We start from the raw sequence: 23,052 nt of genomic DNA, 5'->3' as shown, positions 1-23,052 counted from the left end.
TTGGGATGACTGCTCTAGGCTTGATGTCCAATCTCTATTGCCAGCTAACTCTTGTTGTGAAGCTAATTGTTGACATATCACTTTCTCTCTGCTACTTACTCCTGTACTAGCTTGCCTCCTTGCTCCTGTGGGAACTACGGTAAAAAGATCCTCCGTAAGGTTTGGTCGGAGAGGTAACCCGCTTCAGTTGATGGCAGCGGTCGGGTGGCTCGGAGCTTCCTCTGGCTGGAATACTTGTATTGACCATTTTTCCCATTCTATATGTTGTTGTAAACATCGAATTCACAATTATTTTTGAATCAAGCTCAGCTATCTGTAAGGGCACGGGTAAGAATTAGACACCAGGTGCTTTACAGCCTATGTCTTGAATATTAAGGTTCCACACCTTCCAGCTCACTGTGGAAGGTAATATTAGAGTAGGTTCCAGCTCATTGTCTAAGGTAACCTTGGAGTATGTGCAAATAGCTAGCATGGTGGGACATTACAACCAGCACATTCTTCTTTCTGTGAGAATATTGAAGTGTCTACAGGCTAAGCCTTGCAAAAATGCTTACAATGCTTTGAGGTCATCCCAGATCTCTCATTACCTCACTCCCATATAGAGCATAAGATATAAATAATATTTTGACAAGGGCAGCCATTGGACGAGTCTGCTGCCCCTTCCATCACAAGATTGCACTTTGCAACTTGGATGCCATGCTGGCCGTGGTCTCCTAGACTTTTTCTTCCAAAAGGTGAGATGTATGCTACTTGGGGACGTGACCTTGTGGATCTCTTGGAGCACTATTGTCTCAATGCTCACTGAGTAAGCAAGGGAATTAACCGCAATTTGGAAGGTGTGCCAGCCTTGTGTGAGCCAAGATATGATCTCCCAGGTGGGCACTTGCGGACTGTGCTGTAAATGTGAGATGATCTTGAGTGAACACTACGAGATTCTGTAAGCGCGTGGGACAGCTCCATAAAACAACATAGAATTATCGCTAGCCCCTACAATAGCGAAATGTGTTACCCCTCCCCATCTACCCAAGCAAATTTCCAATGGACAGGCCTCCATGGACCACCCTAGTGAGAAGAAATAGGATATCTTTCGTGGCCAATGATTAGTCCAAAGCTATGACTAGAACATGGAGGGGACAATTAGTGGAATGTGCTCCTTGTGAGGGGGCTCAAGGAGAGATTGCTATTTGAAGTCATGTGCTTGACAATTGTAAAGTCCTCTTTACCAAGGACTAGTTGGCATACTCTAGAGTATGCTAGAGTGAGTACCCACCAAATGTGAATAGTACTCACCAAATGTGAATACGTTCCATAAGGCACCACATATACCCCTGAGCGTCCACTATGGAAGATAGTCTCCCTAATGGTTGTCATGACAAGAGAAATGATTATTTAGTTAATAGTCATTAGAACATTATTATTGTTAGGCGCCAATTTGATGGTGCGGTTGCTCCGCACTTCCAGATTGTTGCCCCCTGTTCGCACGTCGTGCACTGCTTGTCGCCACATATCTTCACGCACCGTCCCGTCCCTTCACACGTGCCTTTCCATCATCACGTCCGCCACTCTTGGTTGTGCTTCTCTCATCTTCCCTTCTCCTGATTCGCGTCGACCTCTGCCCGTCCCGCGCGCTGCTGCTCTCTCTCCTTCTTCCCTACGTGGTCGTGAACTGTCGCCACTCTGATACCAAATGTGGAAAGCCAGACTTCTCGAGAATGCGAATGTGTGCAATGCATGCAGAATTGGAATGTCAATTGGCTCTCCAATGGGGAAGAGCGCCCTCGTGAGAGTACTTGTTTCTATTTCAACCTACATGCAAGCTGGGAGAGAGAAGGCAGATGAATGCAATGTGGTAGAGAGAATGCTACGTGAGATTCACAATGAAGGGTGATACCCTTTCATTAATGTCCCTTGAGATCACTCAAGTTCCATCTTCCCATTTACACCTACCCTTATCCTATGACCCATTCACCTACCATTTAATGCACTCTAACGTACCCTTCCCTTTCCTATTGCCCCTAGGACCTAGACATGTGTGTGCACATCTTTATTATTAATCATTGACCAATGTTGCATACTTTAGCGGTACTATTAAAACCGCTTGATCAATCATAAACGACGACCCAGTGAAGGAACACTTCTCTGATACGTACTTGCTCTAAACAGTGTTTCCTGCATACCTTGAATTTTGTGCTACAAATAAAACTTCTCCCCTCTTCCAAACCTTGAATTTCTAAGGGTCTCAAACAAGGGCTTTCTTGGAAAATTTTGCTCTTGGACGGGGAACGGGTGTCCTAACAGGGTGACTCCCCCTGTGTGAATGTACTCTTAAACCGTGAGGAAAAGAGACCCCCCGGTGTTCTCCCTAATGGGAAGTTGGATTGAAACAAGATTTTAAGGGGGTGATCCACGCACCAAGTACCCCCTATAACGGTGTCTAGAGCTGCTGAACGTAAGAGGCAAGTGTAAGAGATACCAACGAACAGACAGCCATGAACAGATAGAAGCATTGTGAGCAGGTCACTAATAGAGGAGCCTTTGAAAGAGTCGTGATGAGTAGCAAGAGAGAGGCTATGGGAAGCTCAGTTTGCTGAGGAAAGCTAGCAAGAAGGAGAAGAGGAGCAGCGGCGGTGGCCAAACAAAGAAGGCACCTCTACACCTCACACACACCTCACACACACCTCACCTTGAGAAGGAGTTACTGGCAGTCATTCATGCTTTGAAGTTATGGAAGCATTATCTATATGGTTCTGCTTTCAAGATTAAGACTTATTATGAAAGTATCAAATGGGCTGAATATATTCAATCCTTTGGGCAACCAAATATTGAATATCAGCGAGGAAAGGAGAGTTTAGTAGGTGATGCTTTGAGTAGACGGCCCCAAGTTAATTACATTTCTGTGATTAAGGAGAAATCACTAGGACCGATGGTTGAAGCTTATCCTTTAGATGAGGACTTTGCTGAAATTTATGGGAAGATTCAGCGTAACGAGGTTGGGGATCTAGAGGCCTATTCCATCGTGGATGGATACCTATTGTTGGGACATGCCATATGTGTACCCAAAACATTCTAGTATCTAGTCATGAGTGAGTTACATGCGAGTCCATATTCTGAACATAGAGGCATTAGAGGGACCATTGATAATATTGAGGGGTACTTCCATTGGCCTAAATTTTGCAGAGAAGTTTCAGCCTTCAACAATGTGACGTATGTCAGCGCATTAAATCTGACACAATAAAGACTGCTGGTCTTTTGCAGCCTTTGCGTATTCCATCTAAAAGGTGGGAACACATTACAATGGATTTTGTGTCAGGTTTCCCCAAGGTTGGTCAGTTTGAGCAGATTTTCACGGTTATAGATAGACTGAGTAAACAAGCTAATTTTATTCCCTGCAAAAAGTTGTCGTCTACTCTTGAAATAGCAAGGTTATTCATTAGGGAAATCTTTATCTTTGATAATAATGGCCGTTTCATTAGCAACTCTTGGACAATCCTATTAGAGAATCTCGGAACCAAACTGAAATTTGCCACAACCTTCCATCCTCAAGAAGATGGACAAAGTGAGGATGCCAATCAAACCATAACTACTTTACTTCGAGCTTATGTCCATGACCAACCTAGAAGATGGCCAGAATTCTTACCTATGTTAGAGTTTGCTTATAATAACACTGTACATACTTCCACCAAGAAAGCCCCATTCGAAATCATGTATGGGCAATGTTTACCCACTCCAATAACACACTTGGGCGAGTGATTTTTTGCTGCTGACCAGTTTGCATAGGATGTCTCACAGGTAAAAGAACATATTAAGAAGGCCCAGGTTCAACAATCCAAGTCAGCCAATAAGAAAAGAAAAGAAGTTTATTACAAGGAGGATGACTGGGTTTTATTGAAGATTGATAAAAGAAGAATCAAGTCAGTGAGAGGAAGTACAAAACATGTCAAGTTAGCACCGAAGTTTTATGGTCCATTTCAGATTTCAGCAGCTTTATATCTAGAAGAAGGATCCAAAGTGTATGAGTTGAAATTACCAGCCCACTAGTGTATGAAGAATATCTTTCATGTGAGCAATTTGAAGAGATACCATGGCGATACTTCTGCCTGCGTTTTTGGATACTCAGCATCAAGAAGAATGTGAACTTGAAGATGGGACTGAAGTTCTTACTCCGGAACAGATTGTGTACCATTAAGAGAAGAGTACCTGTGGAAAGAAGAGATATATGTATTTATTGAAGTTTAAAAACCAGCCAGCTAGTGATGCAATGGATGGAAGAAGAGTTCTTTACAGATTTTCCACATATACTCGCAGATTATAAAGTGGCGATGCAATTGCAGCAGTAATAAGAGAAAGTGCCTGTAAGAGGAAGAGACAAGCAATAATCCAGAAGAGAACTTCTGCTCACTCAAGCAGGAGGAGTGTCATGACAAAGAGAAATGATTATTTAGTTAATTAATAGTTATTAGAACCTTATTATTATTAGGCGCCAATTTGATGGTGCGGTTACATGCTTGTATTTATGATCGATCAAGTGGTGTAAATAGTACGGCTAAATTATGTAACATTGGCCAATGATTAGTAATAAAGATATGCACACACGTGTCTAGGTTCTAGGGGCAATAGGAAAGGGAAGGGGGTTAGATGCATGGGTCATAGGATAAGGGTAGGTGTAAATGGAAAGATGGAACTTGAGTGATCTCAAGGGACATTAATGAAAGGGTATCACCCTTCATTGTGAATCTCATGTAGCATTCTCTCTACCACATTGCATTCATCCGCCTTCTCTCTCCCAGCTTGCATGTAGGTCGAAATAGAAAGAAGTACTCTCACAAGGGCACTCTTCCCCATTGGAGAGCCAATTGGCATTCAAATTCTGCATGCTAATGGCGAATACCATCCACCTGAGCCTTGCCCACAACCCCGAACCTTCCCTGGCCACTCAAGTATTTTGTGTTCAAGGATCGATTCGTGGAACAACGGTCACTATCCTCATCGACAGTGGCTGCTCTCATAATTTCCTAGCCAGTTTTGTGGTCGATAAACTTCGGTTGACCACCAGTCCTAGTCTCGTGGACTATCAGATTGAACTCGCAAATGGAACGACTTTCTTGTGCAACACCATGATCAAAAACTTGTCTTTTCGCATCCAACACTATATGGACAAGTTGAACTTCGACATCATGCCTCTTTCTCGGTGCGATGTCATACTCGGACAACAGTGGCTCTACGACTATGATCCATCAATCAGTTTTCGCAGCCATACTATCCAGTTTGTCCACTAGGGAAAACTTATTGAGCTAACTGGTTCTAGGGACTCTCCTTCAACCCCAGTTGCCTCTGCCCTACAAGTAAAGAAGTGGGTTCGTAAACGCCAAGTAAAGACTTCACTTCTGTTGGTTACGGCAGTAGAGGAGACACCAACAAAGGATCCTCCTGAATACCTTAACCAACCTTTTTTCCAGCCCTACCTGGACCTTTTTCCATAGGAATTGCCAAAGCAGTTACCGCCTCGACGACCAGTGGATCACCCAATCAAACTTATTCTTGGCAGTAATCCACCGTCGAAACCTCCTTATTGGGTTTCTCACTCAAAATGAAGAAATCCAAAGACAGGTCACCGAACTACTCGACAAAGGTCACATTCGGCCCAGTCGCAGCCCTTTCGGATCTCCTGTACTACTTGTGGAAAAAAAGAATAAGTCAATGCGCCTCTGCATCGACTACCGAGCCCTCAACAAGCTCACTATCAAAAACAAGTATCCATTGCCTCGCATCGATGACCTCTTCGATCAACTTCTACATGCAACACACTTCTCAAAGATTGATCTTCGTTCAGGTTATCATCAAATTCGCATACGAGAAGGCGATGAGTACAAGACAGCTTTTCGAACAAAGTATGGACACTATGAATGTTTGGTCATGCCTTTTGGGTTAAACAATGCCCCGGCCACATTCATGACATTAATGAACGACATCTTCAGGCCTTTCCTCGATAAGTTCGTCATCGTTTACCTCGATGACATCCTTGTTTTCAGCAGATCCCTACTTGAGCACAAACAACATCTTCACCAAGTTTTTGAAGTTCTCCGCGCAAATTCTCTCTACATCAACATTGAGAAGAGTGAGTTCTTCAAAACCCAACTCGAATATTTGGGACATGTTATTTCCGCTCAAGGCATCTCTGTGGATCCCAAGAAGGTCGAGGTAATCCGAAACTGGCCTACTCCTAAGAATGTTCATGATGTCCGCTCTTTTCTCGGATTGGCAAACTTCTACCATACAAAGGTCTATCAGTTTTCTGAAATCGCAGCTCCTATGTCCAAATTATTGAAAAGCACAGCTGTTTTTCAGTGGCTTCGTGAAACAGAGTATAGTTTCCAACAACTCAAGCAAGCACTCACTACCACACCAGTTATGGCTATTGCTGACCCAAACCTTCCATTTGAGGTCATGACCGACGCTTCCGACATCGCTATAGGAGCAGTCTTGATGCAAGAACGCAGAGTTATTGCTTTTGACAGCCATAAACATTCTGATATCCAAACCCGATATCCGGTTTATGATAAGGAGTTTCTTGCTGTTGTACATGCTTATCGCTCTTGGAAACATTATCTCATGGGTGCCGACTCTGTGGTCAAGACAGACCATCACTCTCTCAAGTATATCTTTACTCAGCCAGTCATGAACGCTCGTCAAGCACGCTGGGTTGAGTTTCTGGCCAACTTTCACATGACCATTGAGTACATTCCAGGACTACGCAATGTAGTTGCAGATGCTCTCAGCAGGTTACCTCTAGCATAAGCTATGGTAATCTCTACATTATCTGTGGATGTTCCGAATTCATTCAAAGGAAAGTATTTCAATGATAAAGACTTCGGCACAGTAGTACAGGTTCTTTCCAAAGATCAACCTTCGACTTCCGAACAAAAGATTTTCTCTTCCTATTCTTATACGGACGACCTTCTGTATTATCAAGATCGCGTCTGTGTACCACATGACAAGGATGTTCGACGTCTTTTGTTAAAAGAGCATCATGTAGTTCCTTATGCTGCCCATCCAGGCATCAATAAGACTTATCGGTTACTCAGTGCAACATACTACTGGCCTCAGATGAAAAGCGACGTCATCAAAATGGTTACATCTTGCTTATCTTGTCAACAAATGAAAGCAAGCCGACGACTTCCAACAGGACTTCTTCAGCCTCTTCCGGTTCCAACTGAAAGGTGGGAAAGTATTTCCATGGATTTCATTACAACACTACCACGATCCTCTAGAGGTAATACTCAGATTATGGTAATTGTTGATCGCTTGTCCAAAATGGCACACTTTGTTGCTTGCAAAAGCAGTGCACAGGCTCTGGACATAGCCAAACTTTTCATACAACACATCTTCCGACACCATGGATTGCCCAAGAATATCATATCCGACAGAGATCCTAAGTTTACCAGTCACTTTTGGATTTCCCTGTTCGAATCTTTGGGTACAACTCTACTGTTCAGTTCAGCCTACCACCCAGAATCAGATGGCCAGACTGAAAGAGTCAACCAAGTTCTAGAAGAAATGCTTCGACATTATGTTCAGTCACGCCTAGCAGCTTGGGAAGAGTATCTACCACTCCTTGAGTTTGCTTATAATAACTCTTTCCATAGTGCCATCAGCATGACTCCATTCCAAGCAGCTTCTGGACACACTCCGATTGTACCAACGAATTTTGTACTTCAACATCGAGTGGCCCTAGCTGATCAACTGGTTCAAGAAATGCAAGACATTCTACTGCAAGTCAGGGATCATATGCGAAAAGCGCAAGAGCGGTATCAACGGTCTGCCAACAAACATAGACGTCACCTGGAATTTAACACTGGTGACATGGTGCTATTATTTGTAGCCCCGCATCGCTATAAGACGGTTAAGTCGGTGTTTCCTAAGTTGCGACCAAGATACTATGGACCTTTCCGGATTGTCAAGAAAAATTCACCTTTAAGTTACAAATTGGAATTACCACCATCATGGGGTAAAATCCATCCAACATTTCATATTTCTTGGCTAAAGATGTACATTCCAGGCGATGAAGCAGTTCCTCCTGCAGGTGATTATGTCCCAGAAATCGAAGACGATTATGTTCTCCTTATTCCTGAGCGTATTCTGGACCATCGACAGGGAGAGACTCGACATCGACTTATCACGGAATTCCTTGTTCTTTGGCGAGATCTGGACGACTCTGACGCTACTTGGCAGTCTGATGAAGACTTACAGTAGTACCCTGACATTTTACAGCAGTATTTTCAGAATCTACAGTGATATTTTCTACATCAGTTCATTATCTCCACCAGGGTCTTCTTTTGAGTGGGAGGGGATGTCACGATCTGTGACGTATTCCTTTCTCTATTTCTAGACTTATGGATGGTTTGATGAATGGACACTTGTGGAAGGGTATGCCCTTTCGACGGGACACTTGCCTTTTCGACGGAACACTTCTAATGAGGCACAACCCTTCACAAGAGACATCCTATTGAAGAGACATTTCTATTGTAATGTACCCTCTCATTAAGGGTCGCACCCTTCACAAGGGGTACACACCTCTTCATGCACATACCCTTTGGAGTACACACCTTTTCATGTGTGACTCTTCACTCTCTATATAGGAGAGGCCCAATCGTATGGATGACAACTACATCCACCCTACAAACATTCAAGCAATACAATTATTCCTTGTCCTCTGCTATCTCAGTCTCCTTTCTGTTCCTTAGCACATTTTCTAAATATAGTAAATCTAGGATTCCTTACAGTTACCATTACAAAAGTAACAGTGAATTGTGAAGGATCTTGATTCTTATCTGCCTTAACTCTTACCTTGCTTGGTTGTTTGTGGTTGTGTCTCTTTATTCTTAGACTCGGGCTCAAATTGATTCGCTTTTGGCATATTCTTATTAGCATACCATCAAGTAGAATAATCATGCCCATATTTAGAACAAATCCCGTAGTACTCTGTACTATAATCATCCTCTGTGTGTTCCTTTTTGGAGCACTTATTGCACCATTTCTCTTCCTGACTCGACTTCTCTCTGAAGCCCATTTCCTTGAAGGCCTTTTCTAGTGCCTTTCCTAGTGTCTACTTCAGCTTATCAGGCTTGGTCGAGGCATCGTCGTCATCACTTGCTCCAATCTTCTTTTTGGTCTTCTTTCTGAAAGGTGCACTCTTTTCTAGTAGCTTGGTTCAACAATTCTTTGTACGTCATTGTTAGATTGGCTATCTTTGGAGAAGGTCAATTTGAGTACATCTTGTAATCAACCAAGCTCACATATCATCTAGAGTTGTACTAAGCTGATTGATCAGAGCTCGTTGTCTAAGCACAAAGTCCTGGATAGATTCACACTCTTTCTGCTTTAGGTCACTGAACTTAGTATGAACATCTTCTTCATTGATCTCTTGTCTGAATCTCTTTAGGAAGGCCTCAGACATTTGCTGCCAATCCTCAAAAGAACCAATAGGAAATTTATTGAACCAGCGTCGAGCTATTTTTGTGAGTGTGCATGGAAAATAGTTCATGTACTGCTCCTTGTTACAACACCGTTGATATGACAAACTAATAGGAAACTCTACTAGTGACTGTAAGGGTCTTCATCTTCAATCCTCTGAAATCCTAGAATTTGACATTGATTGGAGTGGCAAGTTTCACCTTAACAGTAGCCAACTCAAGTTTTTTAGGTGCCTCACCTATGTTGTTGTCATCCTTATGGCAGAATTCCCCTGTGTGGACGTGCTTATGGCGGCATCCTCGAGTAGGTGAAGGCATTGGTATTTGCCTACTAGTTACTAGAACCTTTGGTATTGATGGCCTTGGTCATTGATGATGTGTATGGCTGCACCCCTGTACTGGTACAAGACTCAATGCTTGATTCCTTGACCGTGGAGCAAGACTAAATGTTCCTCGTTCCGATAGTGTGACTGGTGTCATGAAGCCCTGCTTCTATGACTATGCTTTGAGTCTTGGTTAGAAGCTTGACTATAACTGTGTTTGGTCTTTTGTCCTTTTTCCTCAGACACATATGTGTAGGCCTCCTTTGTCATTACCAGATGGAAGTATGTCTAGCTTTGGAATTGGGATTTTATCGTTAGAATGGAGAACCTTGTTCGTGGCTCATGACTGCTTGGAATCCTCTTGCCAGAGCCTGAATGTCTCCTCTTTATTCAATATGTTAATGTTGTCTTGGGCATACAGTCGAAATTGGCTCACTTCTAGTATCTGTCTGGTATCTTGGTTTCTAGGACATCATGATGGGTTTTGTGGGACCCCTTCTCGCATCTGCGGGTGCGCGAAACAGTTAATGTCTAATCATTGTTGATCGTTTTAGGGAATTTTGTATGCTTATTCTGTGCAAGCAGACAGATAGCACAGAAGATGTAGTGCTTATTTATAAGGTATTGGTACTTGATTGGAGGATTGCCACGGACCATTACCATGGACATGGATTCCAAATTCACATTGCATATCTAGGGGGCTTTGTGCGAAAACTTTGGTACCAAGCTCCAGATGTCCAGTGCTTTTCATCCGCAAACTGACGGGCAATCAAAGGTATATAATCAATTGGTATTTGACGTACTAAAATCTTATTGTCATGATGTGCAGTAAAAGTGGGAGCAATATCTTCCACTCGTACAGGCCATACTGAATGGTACATATTCATTGAGCATTGGTTGTACACCGTATGAACCAGCTTTTGGTAGTAGGTTCTCTTTACTCCTCACCAAGATGATATCGACATCTCTCATAGCCAATAAAACCACAGAATCCATGGCCGAGATTACGGAGTCAATTAAAGATCGCATGGCGAAAGCACAAGCAGTGTACATGTGCCAAGCCAACAAGTCCCGTCGAGATGTCAACTATAAAGAGGGTGATTGGGTTTATCTAAGGATCATTAAGCAAAGGTCAAAGCAGGTGGGCAAGCGATGCCCCAAGTTATCCTTTAGAAGTTTTGGACCATTTCCCATCATTAAGAAGATCGACGACGTCTCTATGAAGCTGCGATTACTAGATATTTGAACAATGCATAAAGTCTTTCACTTGGAATGCTTGAAGCCAATACATTCGCCCAGCACTCAGTGATATCATAGATGAGCAGCAACCCGAAGTGATCAACAATGCAAAAGTTATAATGCCGGAGCACATTCTCCTCCACAAATGGAAGCATGGGTCAGGACGATGGATCCGCGAATTCTACATGAAGTTTCGAGATTGAGGAACCCATGAAGCGGTTTGGCTTCCAATTGTTCCTACAGATATTGGTAGACTACTTGGAGGCCATGCAATTACTGCCAAGCTAAGGAGGGAGTGTCCCATGCACCCTTGCACTTGGGTGCAAGGTGACAACTGGCTACATGGACAAGTGCAAGTAGATCCCTATTGTAGGTGATTTTGTCGTACACTGTGACCCCATTGTGAGCCCTAGTCGAGGGATAGTCAGGCATGAGCTATGTAGGCCAATCTCTTAGCCTTACGTCAAGTCAAAACTCAAGTCCTTGTTCACTAGTACCCACTGGAGAACAGTAGGTTAGTGTAGGTCCCTCTTAGGATTAGGTAGATTGGATGCCCATGATAAGAGCCCCAGAAGGGGCCCCCAAGGGCAACAGAGTGTGTGGAAGGAGGGCATGGGGGGCACCTTGCATAGGCATTCCCCAACCCAAAGGGGCTGGGTTTTATAGGCAGGGCCAGCAACCTTGTCGGCCAGAACTGACTGGCCAGTCGATTTTTCTGCCCTTTGGTTGGCTGGTTCCCAGCCCTATATAAGGGGTCCTTTATCCCCTTTTCCCTTACTCAGCTTCCAGCCTTCCTCAGCTCATAGCCAGCCCTAAGAGCAGCCCCTATGCCCTCGGATTTGGCCCTGAACAGCAGCAAAACCATAGCAGCGAAGTTCAGCCTGACCTTGGGAGGTATACGCAGCACTTCAGCAGGGATTTGGACCAGTGAACGGAGGAAGGTTTGGTAGTTGTTTCATTAGCTCTTTGCAGTTTTCTTGTATAGTTTCCACAGCTCTCTTTTCAGCTCCTATCACTCAGCTCTCTCTCAGCTTTAGACAGTTTTCTCAATCTCCATATCTCAGATTGCCGTCCTTCCTTCATCTCTCACACTAAAGCAGCTCCACTGCATGACCGAGGACAGCATAAGCCTCTTCAATAGCCTTGCATAGTGGTCTACATCTACGTTGTGGACAGCGTTGGCCTTGGTTGAGATTGCGTCATTTCTTAGGCATTCGTGGGCCAGCTCTCGGTGTCGAAGGGTCATCCATGAGTTGCATCCTATGCTCTCTGAAGGAGTGTTATTTGTATATCTTGCAGCTCTTCAAGTATAAAGCAAATTCTTCCCTATTTGGGGAAGGGGGCCCTTAGTGGGTATGGGGACCGAATTTGGTGTTGTCTACATTCTCTCTCTAACCAAGAAGGTCTCGCTGCAATTACACGATCAATAACCATTGCATGTTACAGTTAGTTCTTGAAGGCAGGGGTCTTTACATTGGTATTAGAGCCAGCCTTGAGCTGCGTTGCAATCACGTGATGCTGGAGCTTGTTTAAAGGCGCTATAGAAGAACTTGGTCTTTCCATCTAATTGTTGTAGGATCGCTTGAGAGAGAGAGAGAACAGATAGCAAAACGTAGCACAAGCCTTAGCCGTCACGTTAAACTTGGATTAGATAATCAAAAACAAAGGAGTACAAGGTACAAATACCTAGACCTAGGACTAAGTGTCCTATGTGGCCTAAAAGACACTAACACTATAAGTGTCTTTATTTATGCCTACAAGGCACATACCATGGCCTATAGGGCATCACTAGAACCACCAGAGGATGGCCTACAAACCCCCCTCCATGGGATGGGCTGAAGTACTTTTGGAAAGTCTAAGAATACTTGGTATTTTCTGGTCATTGTGGCACATGTTCATCCAAAAGGATATAGCCACCTATGAATGTACAAGGGATGTCAGATCATGTAACAAAGGGAACCAAGTGTAAAGCTTGTCGAAAGACGTCGAACTTGGGACGAGGAAGTGCCTTTGTAAACATATCTGCTATGTTGTCCTCTGTGGGAAGATAGGACAACTCTCTGTCTCCTTCTGACAACTGCTCCCGAACATAATGATAGGGAACTTCAATATGCTTTGTACGTGCATGAAACACTGGGTTACGCGCAATGGCCAAAGCACTCTGGCTGTTAGTGTAGACAATAGTGGAGGATGTCTGGCGAGTACCAAGATCTATAAGTAACTGTCGAAGCCAAACACACTCTACTGTAGCGGTGAAAGCTGCCCTGTACTCAGCCTCACAGCTAGACGTGGCAACTGTTGGTTGCTTCTTGCTGAGCCAAGAGATACATGAATTGCCAAGCAAAAAACAATTGCTAGTATGTGACACTCTGGTGTCGGAACATCCTGCCCAGTCACTATCCGTGTAAGCATGCATGGTAAGTGAACCCTGATCACCATAGACGAGGGCTAAATCCTGAGTGCCTCTGAGATATCTGAAGACTCTCTTCACTACTTGCCAATGCTGTGAACTGGGCATGTGCATGAATCTACTGAGCTGAGATACTGCATACTGCAAGTCAGGTTTGGTGTGACATAAATAAATAAGGCATCCAATGGCCTGCTGATAAAGAGTGATATTGCATGGTGGGCTCCCATCATGAGCTGAGAATTTGAAGCCAGGGTCCATTGGCGTAGAGATTGGCTTGCAATCCTCAAACTGAAAACGATCAAGGAGATGTCTAATATACTTGGACTGAGACATCATGATACCCCCCTCAACATGAGCAAACTGAATGCCCAAATAATAATGGAGCCGTCCCATGTCTGACATGTCAAAAATCTGCTGCAAATCAGCCTTGAAACCTGCAATTTGCTGAGTATTTGGGCCCGTGATGAGCATATCATCCACATATAAAATCAGCACTAAAAAATCAGATCCACTCCCACGGACATAAAGAGTGGGTTCTGTGGGACTATTTTGAAAATCAAGGGATAGTTAGTGTGCATGAATTTTGGCATACCATGCCCTGGGTGCCTGCTTCAAACCATAAAGGGTTTTTCTAAGCCGGCATACCTTATTTTCAGAATTAACAACCTCAAAGCCAGGAGGTTGTGTGACATAGACTTCTTCCTGCAGATCCCCATGAAGAAAAACAGTTTTGATGTCAAGTTGGTGCACTTGCCCATGATGATGGGCTGCAATGGCAATGACACATCTAATGGTAGTAATCCTGGATGTGGGAGCAAATGTCTCCTCAAAGTCAATGCCTTGTTGTTGGGCATACCCTTTTGCAACAAGATGGGCTTTGTATAGATCTATGCTGCCATCAGATTTCCTTTTTAATTTGTAGACCCACCGCGTTCCAATGGCATGCTTGCTGGGAGGGAGATCTACTAATTCCCATGTGTCATTTTTGGCAATAGATTGTAACTCAACTCTCATTGCATCCATCCACTCTTGGCTGTGAAAAGCATCTTTATGGCAGAGAGGCTCTTCATTGCAAGCTGTAGCAAGGACTGCAAACTCAAGAAAGTGACCATGCTGTCTATTCCCTGATCTTGTCCGGGCAGCAAAAGGCTGATCTTGTTTGCTGTCCCTCAATGTATCAAGAAGCCATCTGGGAACTTGCCTTTGCTGTCTCTTTCTTCAATGACTGCATCATGAATAGTGGGATTATTTTGTGCCGGAAGAGAAACCTGCAAATCAGCATGAGGTTGTGGCTGATTATTGCTTAGTGGAGGGCCTGCAGGAGGCTCATGTTGCTGGTCAAAATGCTCTTCTGATGATGGCAGAGGTAACCAAGATTCAAAGGCATCAAACATGTCAACATCTGGCTTTGCTTTGCAGTCCACAAGAGGAGAAGCTGAATGTTCAGCAAAGATTACATCTCTACTGACAATAATCTTCCCAGTATTTGGTTGATATAACCGATACCCTCTGCTCTCCTGGCTGTAACCAATAAATATGCATTTGATTGCCTTGTCATCAAGCTTATGTCTCAGCTGAGATGGTACATGAACATATGCAAGAGACCCAAAAACTCTCATGTGTGAAAGTGAAGGCTTCCTACCTTTCTATGCTTCATAAGGTGTAACAGTCTTCAATGCCCGTGTAGGTGATCTATTCAGCACATAGTTGGCACACATTACTGCATCAAGCCAAAATTTTTTGGGCAAAGACTTGGCCTTAAGCATGCATCTGGCCATCTCCGTTGTGGACCTGTTTTTCCTTTCAGAAACAGGATTCTGCTGAGGAGTGTTAGGAGTAGTGCATGAGTGAATATGCCCCGTGAATACAGAAATGCATCAAACTCCTTTGACATATACTCTCCCCCCCTATTTGTGTTGAGGGTGACAAGCTTGCATCCTGATTCATTCTCAACCATATTCAGCCATCTCTAAAAGCATAAGAAAACTTTAGATTTGGCTTTTAAAGGATATACCCAGCAATATCTTGTGAAATCATCAATGAGAGTCATGAAATACTTATACCCCCCAATGGCATTTGTCCTCATTGGGCCATAGACATCACTGTGTACTAGCTGCAATTTCCTTTGTCAGAGTTTTGGACAATTCTTTTGAAAAGTAAACGAATGCATCTTACCCAAAAGACCACCCTCACACACATGTTTGGAAAGTGTGTGAGTTTGAGGTACATCATTTGCCATCTGCTGTGAATGTAGCTTTGCAAGAGCTCTATAATTGAGATGACCCATTCTCTCATGCCAAAGATGAGTTTCAGCAAGCTGTGAATCTAAAATTGCAAATGCTTCAATAGAAAGTGCAGCTGAGTGATGATCAAGGTGATAAAGCCCCTTTTGCAAAGTGCCAGTGAGAACTATGGCATTGTCATCATGAAGATCATAAACTAGGCATCCGTAGCCATCAAAAATAACTTTGAAACGTGAAGTGGCAATTGCTGAAATTGAAATCAAGTTGACTTCAATTCCAGGCATAAAAAGAACACTTGTCAGAGTAACAGGATGGCTTGAAATGGATGTGAGCTGCACATCTCCAATTCCTTTAACAGCATATGAAGCATTAGTAGCACATGTGACAGTCCCCTCTCGAGGTGCATCAGCTAAAGAATGAAACAACTGTCTGCAAGATGTGACATGCTTGGAAGCACCACTATCAAAGTAACAAGACTGAGCATCATTAGCAGTAAAGAATGCATCAGCTTTGGAGGGATCAAATGAGCAATGGACAGCCCATGCCGAATCATCCTAAAGAGCATGTGCATGTGAAGCATGTTGTGGCTCATGGGATTCAATAGCATGTGAGGCATTAACTGTCAATTCTTCTTTCTTTTTCTCCGAAGCAATGCGCTTCCTACATTCTGAAATGTCATGTCCAGGCTTGGGACAATAGTTGCATCTTTTCTTCTTTGACTTATCTGCTGTATTTTTAGATGCATGGAAGGAATTGCAGCTGCTATGCACAGATTTTGGCTTGCCCATAGGCTTGGAAGCCTTGCCTGTTCTTGTCTGCTGTGAAGCAAATGCATGATCGGAATAATGGCTTGTCTATTAGCTCTACTTTGCTCTTCCTGCAAAAGCAAGGTCACTAGGTGATCAAAAGAATAGTGGTCTGGATTACCCGTGGCCACTAATCGAAGGGTTGTAGCAAACCCTTGATATGTATATGGCAATCCATTCAATGTGGTACTGACAAGTTGTGAATTTGGCACCACCTCATCAATGTTGGCAAGCTGTTCCATGAGGTCCTTGACCTTTGTCAGGTATGCATCCATAGACTCACCTTCATTGATACTGACTTCCTGTAATTGCCTTCTCAAATATGCAACACGAGCTTCATTGCGAATCTGATAGAGAGAAGCCAATTTATCCCAAGCATCCTTTGCTGTCCTACAAGACCGGATGTGTGGAATAATGATTCTCTTGCATGATAAAGCAATGCATGAATGTGCATTTGCATCTCTTGCATCCCATATTGACTGTTCTTGAGTTGGAAGAGCAGCAGCAGGAGTGCTAGAGGAAGAGGCATCAGGAGTAATACCCCCTGCAGAAGGAGCAGCAGTAGAGGCAACCACTGTAGCATTGGCTGGCCTCAGATCAGCCCTAGAAACAATTTTCCACAAATGCTTTGCAACAAGAATATGTTTCATGAGATAAGACCACATCGGATAGTTGGTGCCATCCAACTTATCATCTTCACGAAGAACTCCAAATAAATGTTGATTGTTTCCAGCCATAGCAAATGTGATACCCTGAAAAAGACCTAAAAACCCAAAAGCCTCAAGGCTATCACTGCAAAAAGCTGGCTGTCCAAAAATGACAGCAAATATCTGCAAATTTTCGACCCAAATCAAAGGGCAAATGCAGATCTGACCCAAATGTGACTGTAGCAGGCAATGTTCACTGCAAAAACAGCAAATCTGGCAAAAACCCCAAATTTATTGAGGGCAAATAGGCCAAAAAAAAGGGCAAACGCAGAAAAGCCCCAAATTTTGCGGAAATTGTTGCAAATGTGACCCAATGTATGCAAATCTGACTCAATGTCCTGCAAAAGTGACTAAATGTCCTGCAACCTGACGCAATGTACTGCAAACAACAAGAGATTGCAGACCAAATCCCAAAGCCCCAATGTTCTTGCAGGAATTTGCAACCAAAGAAGCTGAAATGAACTGAAAGCGCCAAAAAATACCAATGTCCAGAATGTAACCTTGCACGTGCAACCACCTGTACGGGGACCTTGAAAGATGTACTAGCTGTACGGACATCTCAAGTACAATGTACAGTAACTGTACGGATCAAGTACAGATCAAGTGCATCGTACGATGTATGGTTGAGTACGGAGTTGGTACAGGTACAATGGTACGAAAAGTATACGGAACAGTACGTCCCCACGTGCATGTACGGCTTGGAGTACGAACAAGTATGCAGGGCAAGTACGGAGTTGTACACTTGCTCAAGTACAGAGCTGTACTACGCAAGTACGATGGCAGGTATGAATCTGTATGAATGTAGGTGCGATACCTGTACGGAAACGTACTGACGAGTACGGCGATGCAGGTTTACCTCTGTACGGCTGCTCAGGTACGTTGTACGAAACTCAAAACATGATGTATGGCGCAAGTGCGTACGGACTGTACGAGACCTTTCGTACGCTTGTACCGAAGATGTACGGCGTAGTACGGGCCTGTGTGAAAGTCCGTACAGAAGGTGATGCAGGGAGTCCGGGGGCAGGAAGACGAGTCAAAACCAGCTCTGATACCACTGTAGGATCGCTTGAGAGAGAGAGAGTACAGATAGCAAAACGTAGCACAAGCCTTAGCCGTCACGTTAAACTTGGATTAGATAATCAAAAACAAAGGAGTACAAGGTACAAGTACCTAGAGCTAGGACTAAGTGTCCTAGGTGTCACATAGGACTAAGTGTCCTATGTGGCCTAAAAGACACTAACACTATAGGTGTCTTTATTTATGCCTACAAGGCACATACCATGGCCTACAGGGCATCACTAGAACTACCATAGGATGTCCTACAATTGTGACTATGTGAATAGTCGTTGGCTTCAAGTCTCAAGAAAAGTTTTGCTTTAAGGCCAAGCCGCCATATAGGCTTGAGTAGGTGCCATGAACAGAATTGCAACTCATGTAGCTGCTCTGGGCTTAGTTGCTGTTGGATGTAGATGGTGCTATAAGCAAGTGGGAATTAGGAGCAATCGTGAGCTTGTTAGATTTTTTGTATGGTGCGTTGCCTGATCAACTAGATTTAGATGCTCGTTTGGGAGAGACTAAAATGAAATTGTTTAGACTTCACAAGCTACTTTTTGATTAGCCTTCTCCTTTAGTGCTAACCTTCGTCATGGCTGAGTCTGCCTTTCACCTCCGGAGTGCCGACATAAACTTAGTACGAAGACTTTGTATAAATGGATGCTCAAGTATGTGTGGGCGTGTGGATTGTATGTGTGAGAGCATATTTTTATACTATGGTCTACACCCATTGTTGGGCGCTGATGAGTCATGATGTCAGTGGGGATGTCATAGTCTGCTATGCGTGATGTAGTTTATGGTTTTCAATCTTATGAGTAACTATCGTGAGATTGAAACTGCACTATGTTGTGGTTTTAAAGGATGAGTTTGGGAATGTTTTTGGATTCATCTAGGTATATGCTTCTGTAGTATTAGCGGACATGCAAATTTCACCTTGTGAAGTTTTCGTCCAAGTTTCGGCCTGTTGGTATTGTGATAATTCTTTCTATCTTAAATGGTGCGTTGCCCTATCAGCTAGATTTAGATGCTCGTTTGGGAGGGACTAAAATGAAATCATTTAGACTTCACAAGCAGTTGTAGCTTGAATGAAGAAATTTTGGACTAGTGCTAGCCTTCGTCATGGCTGAGTCTGCCTTTCACCTCCGGAGTGCCGACAGAAACTCAGTTCGAAGACTTCGCATAAATGGATGCTCAAGTATGTGTGGGTGTGTGGATTGTATGTGTGAGAGCATATTTTTATACTATGGTTCTACACCCACTATTGGGCGCTGATGACGTCAGTGGGGATGTCATAGTAGCTAGTCCCTGCTATGCGTGATGGAGTTTATGGTTTTCTATCTTATGAGTGACTATCGTGAGATTGAAACTGCATAATGTTGTGTTTTTAGAGGATGAGTTTGGGAATGTTTCTGGATTCATCTAGGTATATGGATTATTTTTCTTTTGGAGGAATTTCGTAAAAATTATCCTCTATATGAAGTTGATATTTTTCTTTGACAAATCTTTTTGTCTATAATCTTTATGAGATCTCTAAGGGATATGAAATCTTTTGAGGTTCTATAAGGTTTCTATCATGGTTGTCAGAAACATTGGGTACAAAACGTGAGGTATGTTTTAGGGTCGACTACCTCAAGTACCTAAACTTAAGAAACTTTAGAAACGTATAAATAAATAAATAAATAAGTACCACAGAGTATAAATAGATAAGTATCACACAGTATGGCCGTCAACCTTACCCAAGGTGCAATTCTTGGGCAAAAGCCCTAAATTTTAAGGCAGGTTTCTAACGTTTCTAACCTTTAGAAACGCGTATCTATCCAACCATGGTTTCTATGGGATCTGAAATCTTTTGATGAGGAATTAAATTCCTTGTTTCTTTGGATAGTTTCTTTTTGCTTGTTTGAAAGCAAGGTTCGGTTTATGAACTTCATTAAAAAATTCAATACTGTGAAAGTATGTTGTGGTGGACAGAGTCATACATGTCAGGGTTGACACGTAATTACCACCCTTAATCCTCTCTCTCATTAAAGGCGAGTTGGTATATGAGGATTATATAGGTCTGGCCAGTCCATACATTTTTAAAAGAGAGGAGAAAATCAGGTGTGATTTTCTAGAATCCAGACATGACTTTGGATTCATAACTAATCCAGGGGGAAGTAGAATTTATCTGACCTTGTAGCCATGTTTTTTGGAATTCTACAAATGTAACTTTGTTTCTAGCAAGGATTGCTAGTTTTGGGTGAGTCTCTAATGTTGGAGACACCTTAAATTTAAGACATGCTGACAATTAATGCATAATAGATAATATATCTTGGTGGTGTGGGACGCCAAGATGTATGATCTGGGAGGGGCATACGATCAGTTATGAGAATATGGATTTTTAGGTTAGAGATGCTGTAATTTTCTACTTGAATGATGCACATGGCCGTGCATCAGGTCCCCTCATAAATTGCCTTTTTGTTGCCTCTCTACTATGAGAGCTTCTCATGGGATTGCGAGTATTCGGGCTGTTACACTAGGTGGCTTTTGTGGTTATCAAAGACATCCATCGACTTGCTGAAAGAAAGGGATATTGCTATGTGTGATGCTCTCTGGCTGCCAGAAATTCTTAGGCCGTTCGTGAAGACCTCATATTCAAGGTGGTACAAGAGACATGATCTGTGAGACACACTGGATCCTACCAGTGGGTGGCACCTTAAATTCATATGAACCTTCCAGAAGATTCCGTAGGGACTTCAATTTATTCAAAATTTTATTCAAGAAAAGAAAGTAGCGACGTGCCCAAACATAGTTTGGACATGTTGGTTCATCAAGAGAGCCAGGAAGTGGTGAAGTGGGTGGCAAACTTGGATAGGTAACTCTAGCCAAGTGCTGGTACTGTAGAGACATAGCTCATGGATGCCTGAGTCCTTGGATAGGTAACATTTCCTGCTTTGATATAATTTGTGGGTTATTAAGCAGACTCCAGAGATGTGAGAAAATGACAGTTATATGGGAAACACTGATCAGAAAGAGGATCATAGTTGATGGAAAAGCTTGCTAAGTAGTGCTTTTTCTCTCTTTCTTCAAAATGTGGCTTGGATGATGACTACTCGTTTTCTTCTGTGTTCTAACCCAGGTTTTCCCGTCTTGCAGTGAGGATGCAAACAGCATGCGCATTGAAACTCTTTCAGAGGCCGCGGATGTGGAATCTCTTGAGCAGATGGTGTCGCCATCTGACGTGGAAACAAAGGAAGACCAGATTGAATAATGGACAGTTTTGAATGAGTGTTAAGATGCCAATTATACCATATAGGGTTCTTGATTAAATGCAATAGGATGTTTTGAGGTTTTCTGGATCACAAATTGCAGAGGTTTTTTTGATTACATGCAAGAGGCCTTATTTTTGTAGATGTGAGTTGATAAAGTGGAAATTAATTTCCAGTTTTCTCTGTTTCCTTCTGTTACTGATCTTAGTGAGTAACTTGTCCTTGTATTGCAAGGAGCTAAAACAAATGAAAATCTACAACTGGTTCTTTCTGCCCCCTATGGGTTTTATAGTTCTATTCTTGGCCCATTGTATTTTATGGGAGTTGTTTGCCAGAAAGTTTTTCTCGACTGCTGTAAATAGTACTGTGTGATCACGTATTTCAAAGACCTTGGCCTGGGAGACTCTGGGCATTTTTTTCATTCAACTTGATCCAGTGTAAATCTTTTCACCAATGGGGGATTCGAGACGATATAGCCAAATCAGGAATCCGTGATCAGTAAATGTTTGGACTCTGAATGGGTGGTTGTGTTTCAGACCATGGAATACAATTGCAACTAGACTATGTACTCCACTGAACAGTAAGTCGTTTCGGTACAAGTCTACTAATAGCAACAGAGTCTCTGGGTGCTATCGCCATACTAGGCATGTGCAATTAGAGGCTTTAGTTGAATGTCCTTAGAAGTTCTGATAGATTGCAGCCTTGTTGGACTTCTGATTCTGGCTTCTGGATTCCTGGGAGACTATGATATCCATGAATAGGCATTCTCGAGTCGTTTGTGATTCAAGATAAGCTACATCTCTCGAAAGGAATAGGGAGAGGCTCGAGTGATCTTGGTTTCTTATTCAAATCACTTTTTTCCTTTTGACACCCTACTCATTCTTGAACAAAGTATTGATGTAATTTCTCCTATAAGGCTAATGAAAACCCCTTTTCACATTATCAATGGCTCTTGTAATAGCCTTATGGTCTACATAGAGAATAGAGTGTAGCTCAATCATAATAAGTCTGCAAAAGGGAAAATTTGGGTACACATAAATTTACCTAACAAGAGAGATCCATTACCCAAGGGTCTTTGTAATGTAGAGTTGTGGCATGTGCTTTCGTTGTTTACATTGAGGTTTGCTTATGAATATAAAGGAAACAAGTAGCTCATTGTGGGAGACAACTCCTATGATGGAGCTTCTTCCAAAGATTTCTATATCACAAAACAATATAGTAATCAAAGGACTTGCACAAGCCATTATATAAAGGTTTGTTATGTTATAAAGGTGAAACGTTTCATTTTCCATGGGTTTTGGATGTTTCAATTCTAAAACAAGTTATTTTCATATTTCCATACAATTAGCACTCCCAATGGTTCTAGTTGAAGTACTCCAATGTTAGGAGAGAAAAATACCAGTGACGTTTGTGTTCCAAGTCCTAGAAATCACTCCCAAAAACAAGGTGCCGGTGGACAGGCACAATACTCACCGTACTCATATATTCAACAAAGAATACTTGGTTGTTTTGGATTTGAAAAACTTGTTACTGCTTATTAAGGAACCACACAT

At 42.7% G+C, this 23,052-nt stretch overlaps 1 protein-coding gene across 1 annotated transcript in view; it reads left to right on the top strand.

Annotated features, from left to right (window-relative positions):
• LOC147899138 (ribosomal RNA small subunit methyltransferase J) overlaps positions 1-21,918 on the top strand; it is a 38,523-nt gene extending 16,605 nt beyond the window's left edge. The window contains exon 7 of the mRNA XM_087378117.1: positions 21,387-21,918. Within this exon, the coding sequence (XP_087234243.1) occupies positions 21,387-21,501 (115 nt within the window). The 3' untranslated portion in view covers positions 21,502-21,918. The remainder of the gene's footprint in view (positions 1-21,386) is intronic.
• Positions 21,919-23,052: the final 1,134 nt, after the last annotated feature.

This window comes from Dipteris shenzhenensis, chromosome 8, assembly GCF_047967505.1.
Source record: "Dipteris shenzhenensis isolate YYH24624 ecotype China chromosome 8, Dip_SZ_1.0, whole genome shotgun sequence".
NCBI lineage: Eukaryota > Viridiplantae > Streptophyta > Polypodiopsida > Gleicheniales > Dipteridaceae > Dipteris > Dipteris shenzhenensis.
This window is presented reverse-complemented; position numbering and strand designations above follow the sequence as displayed.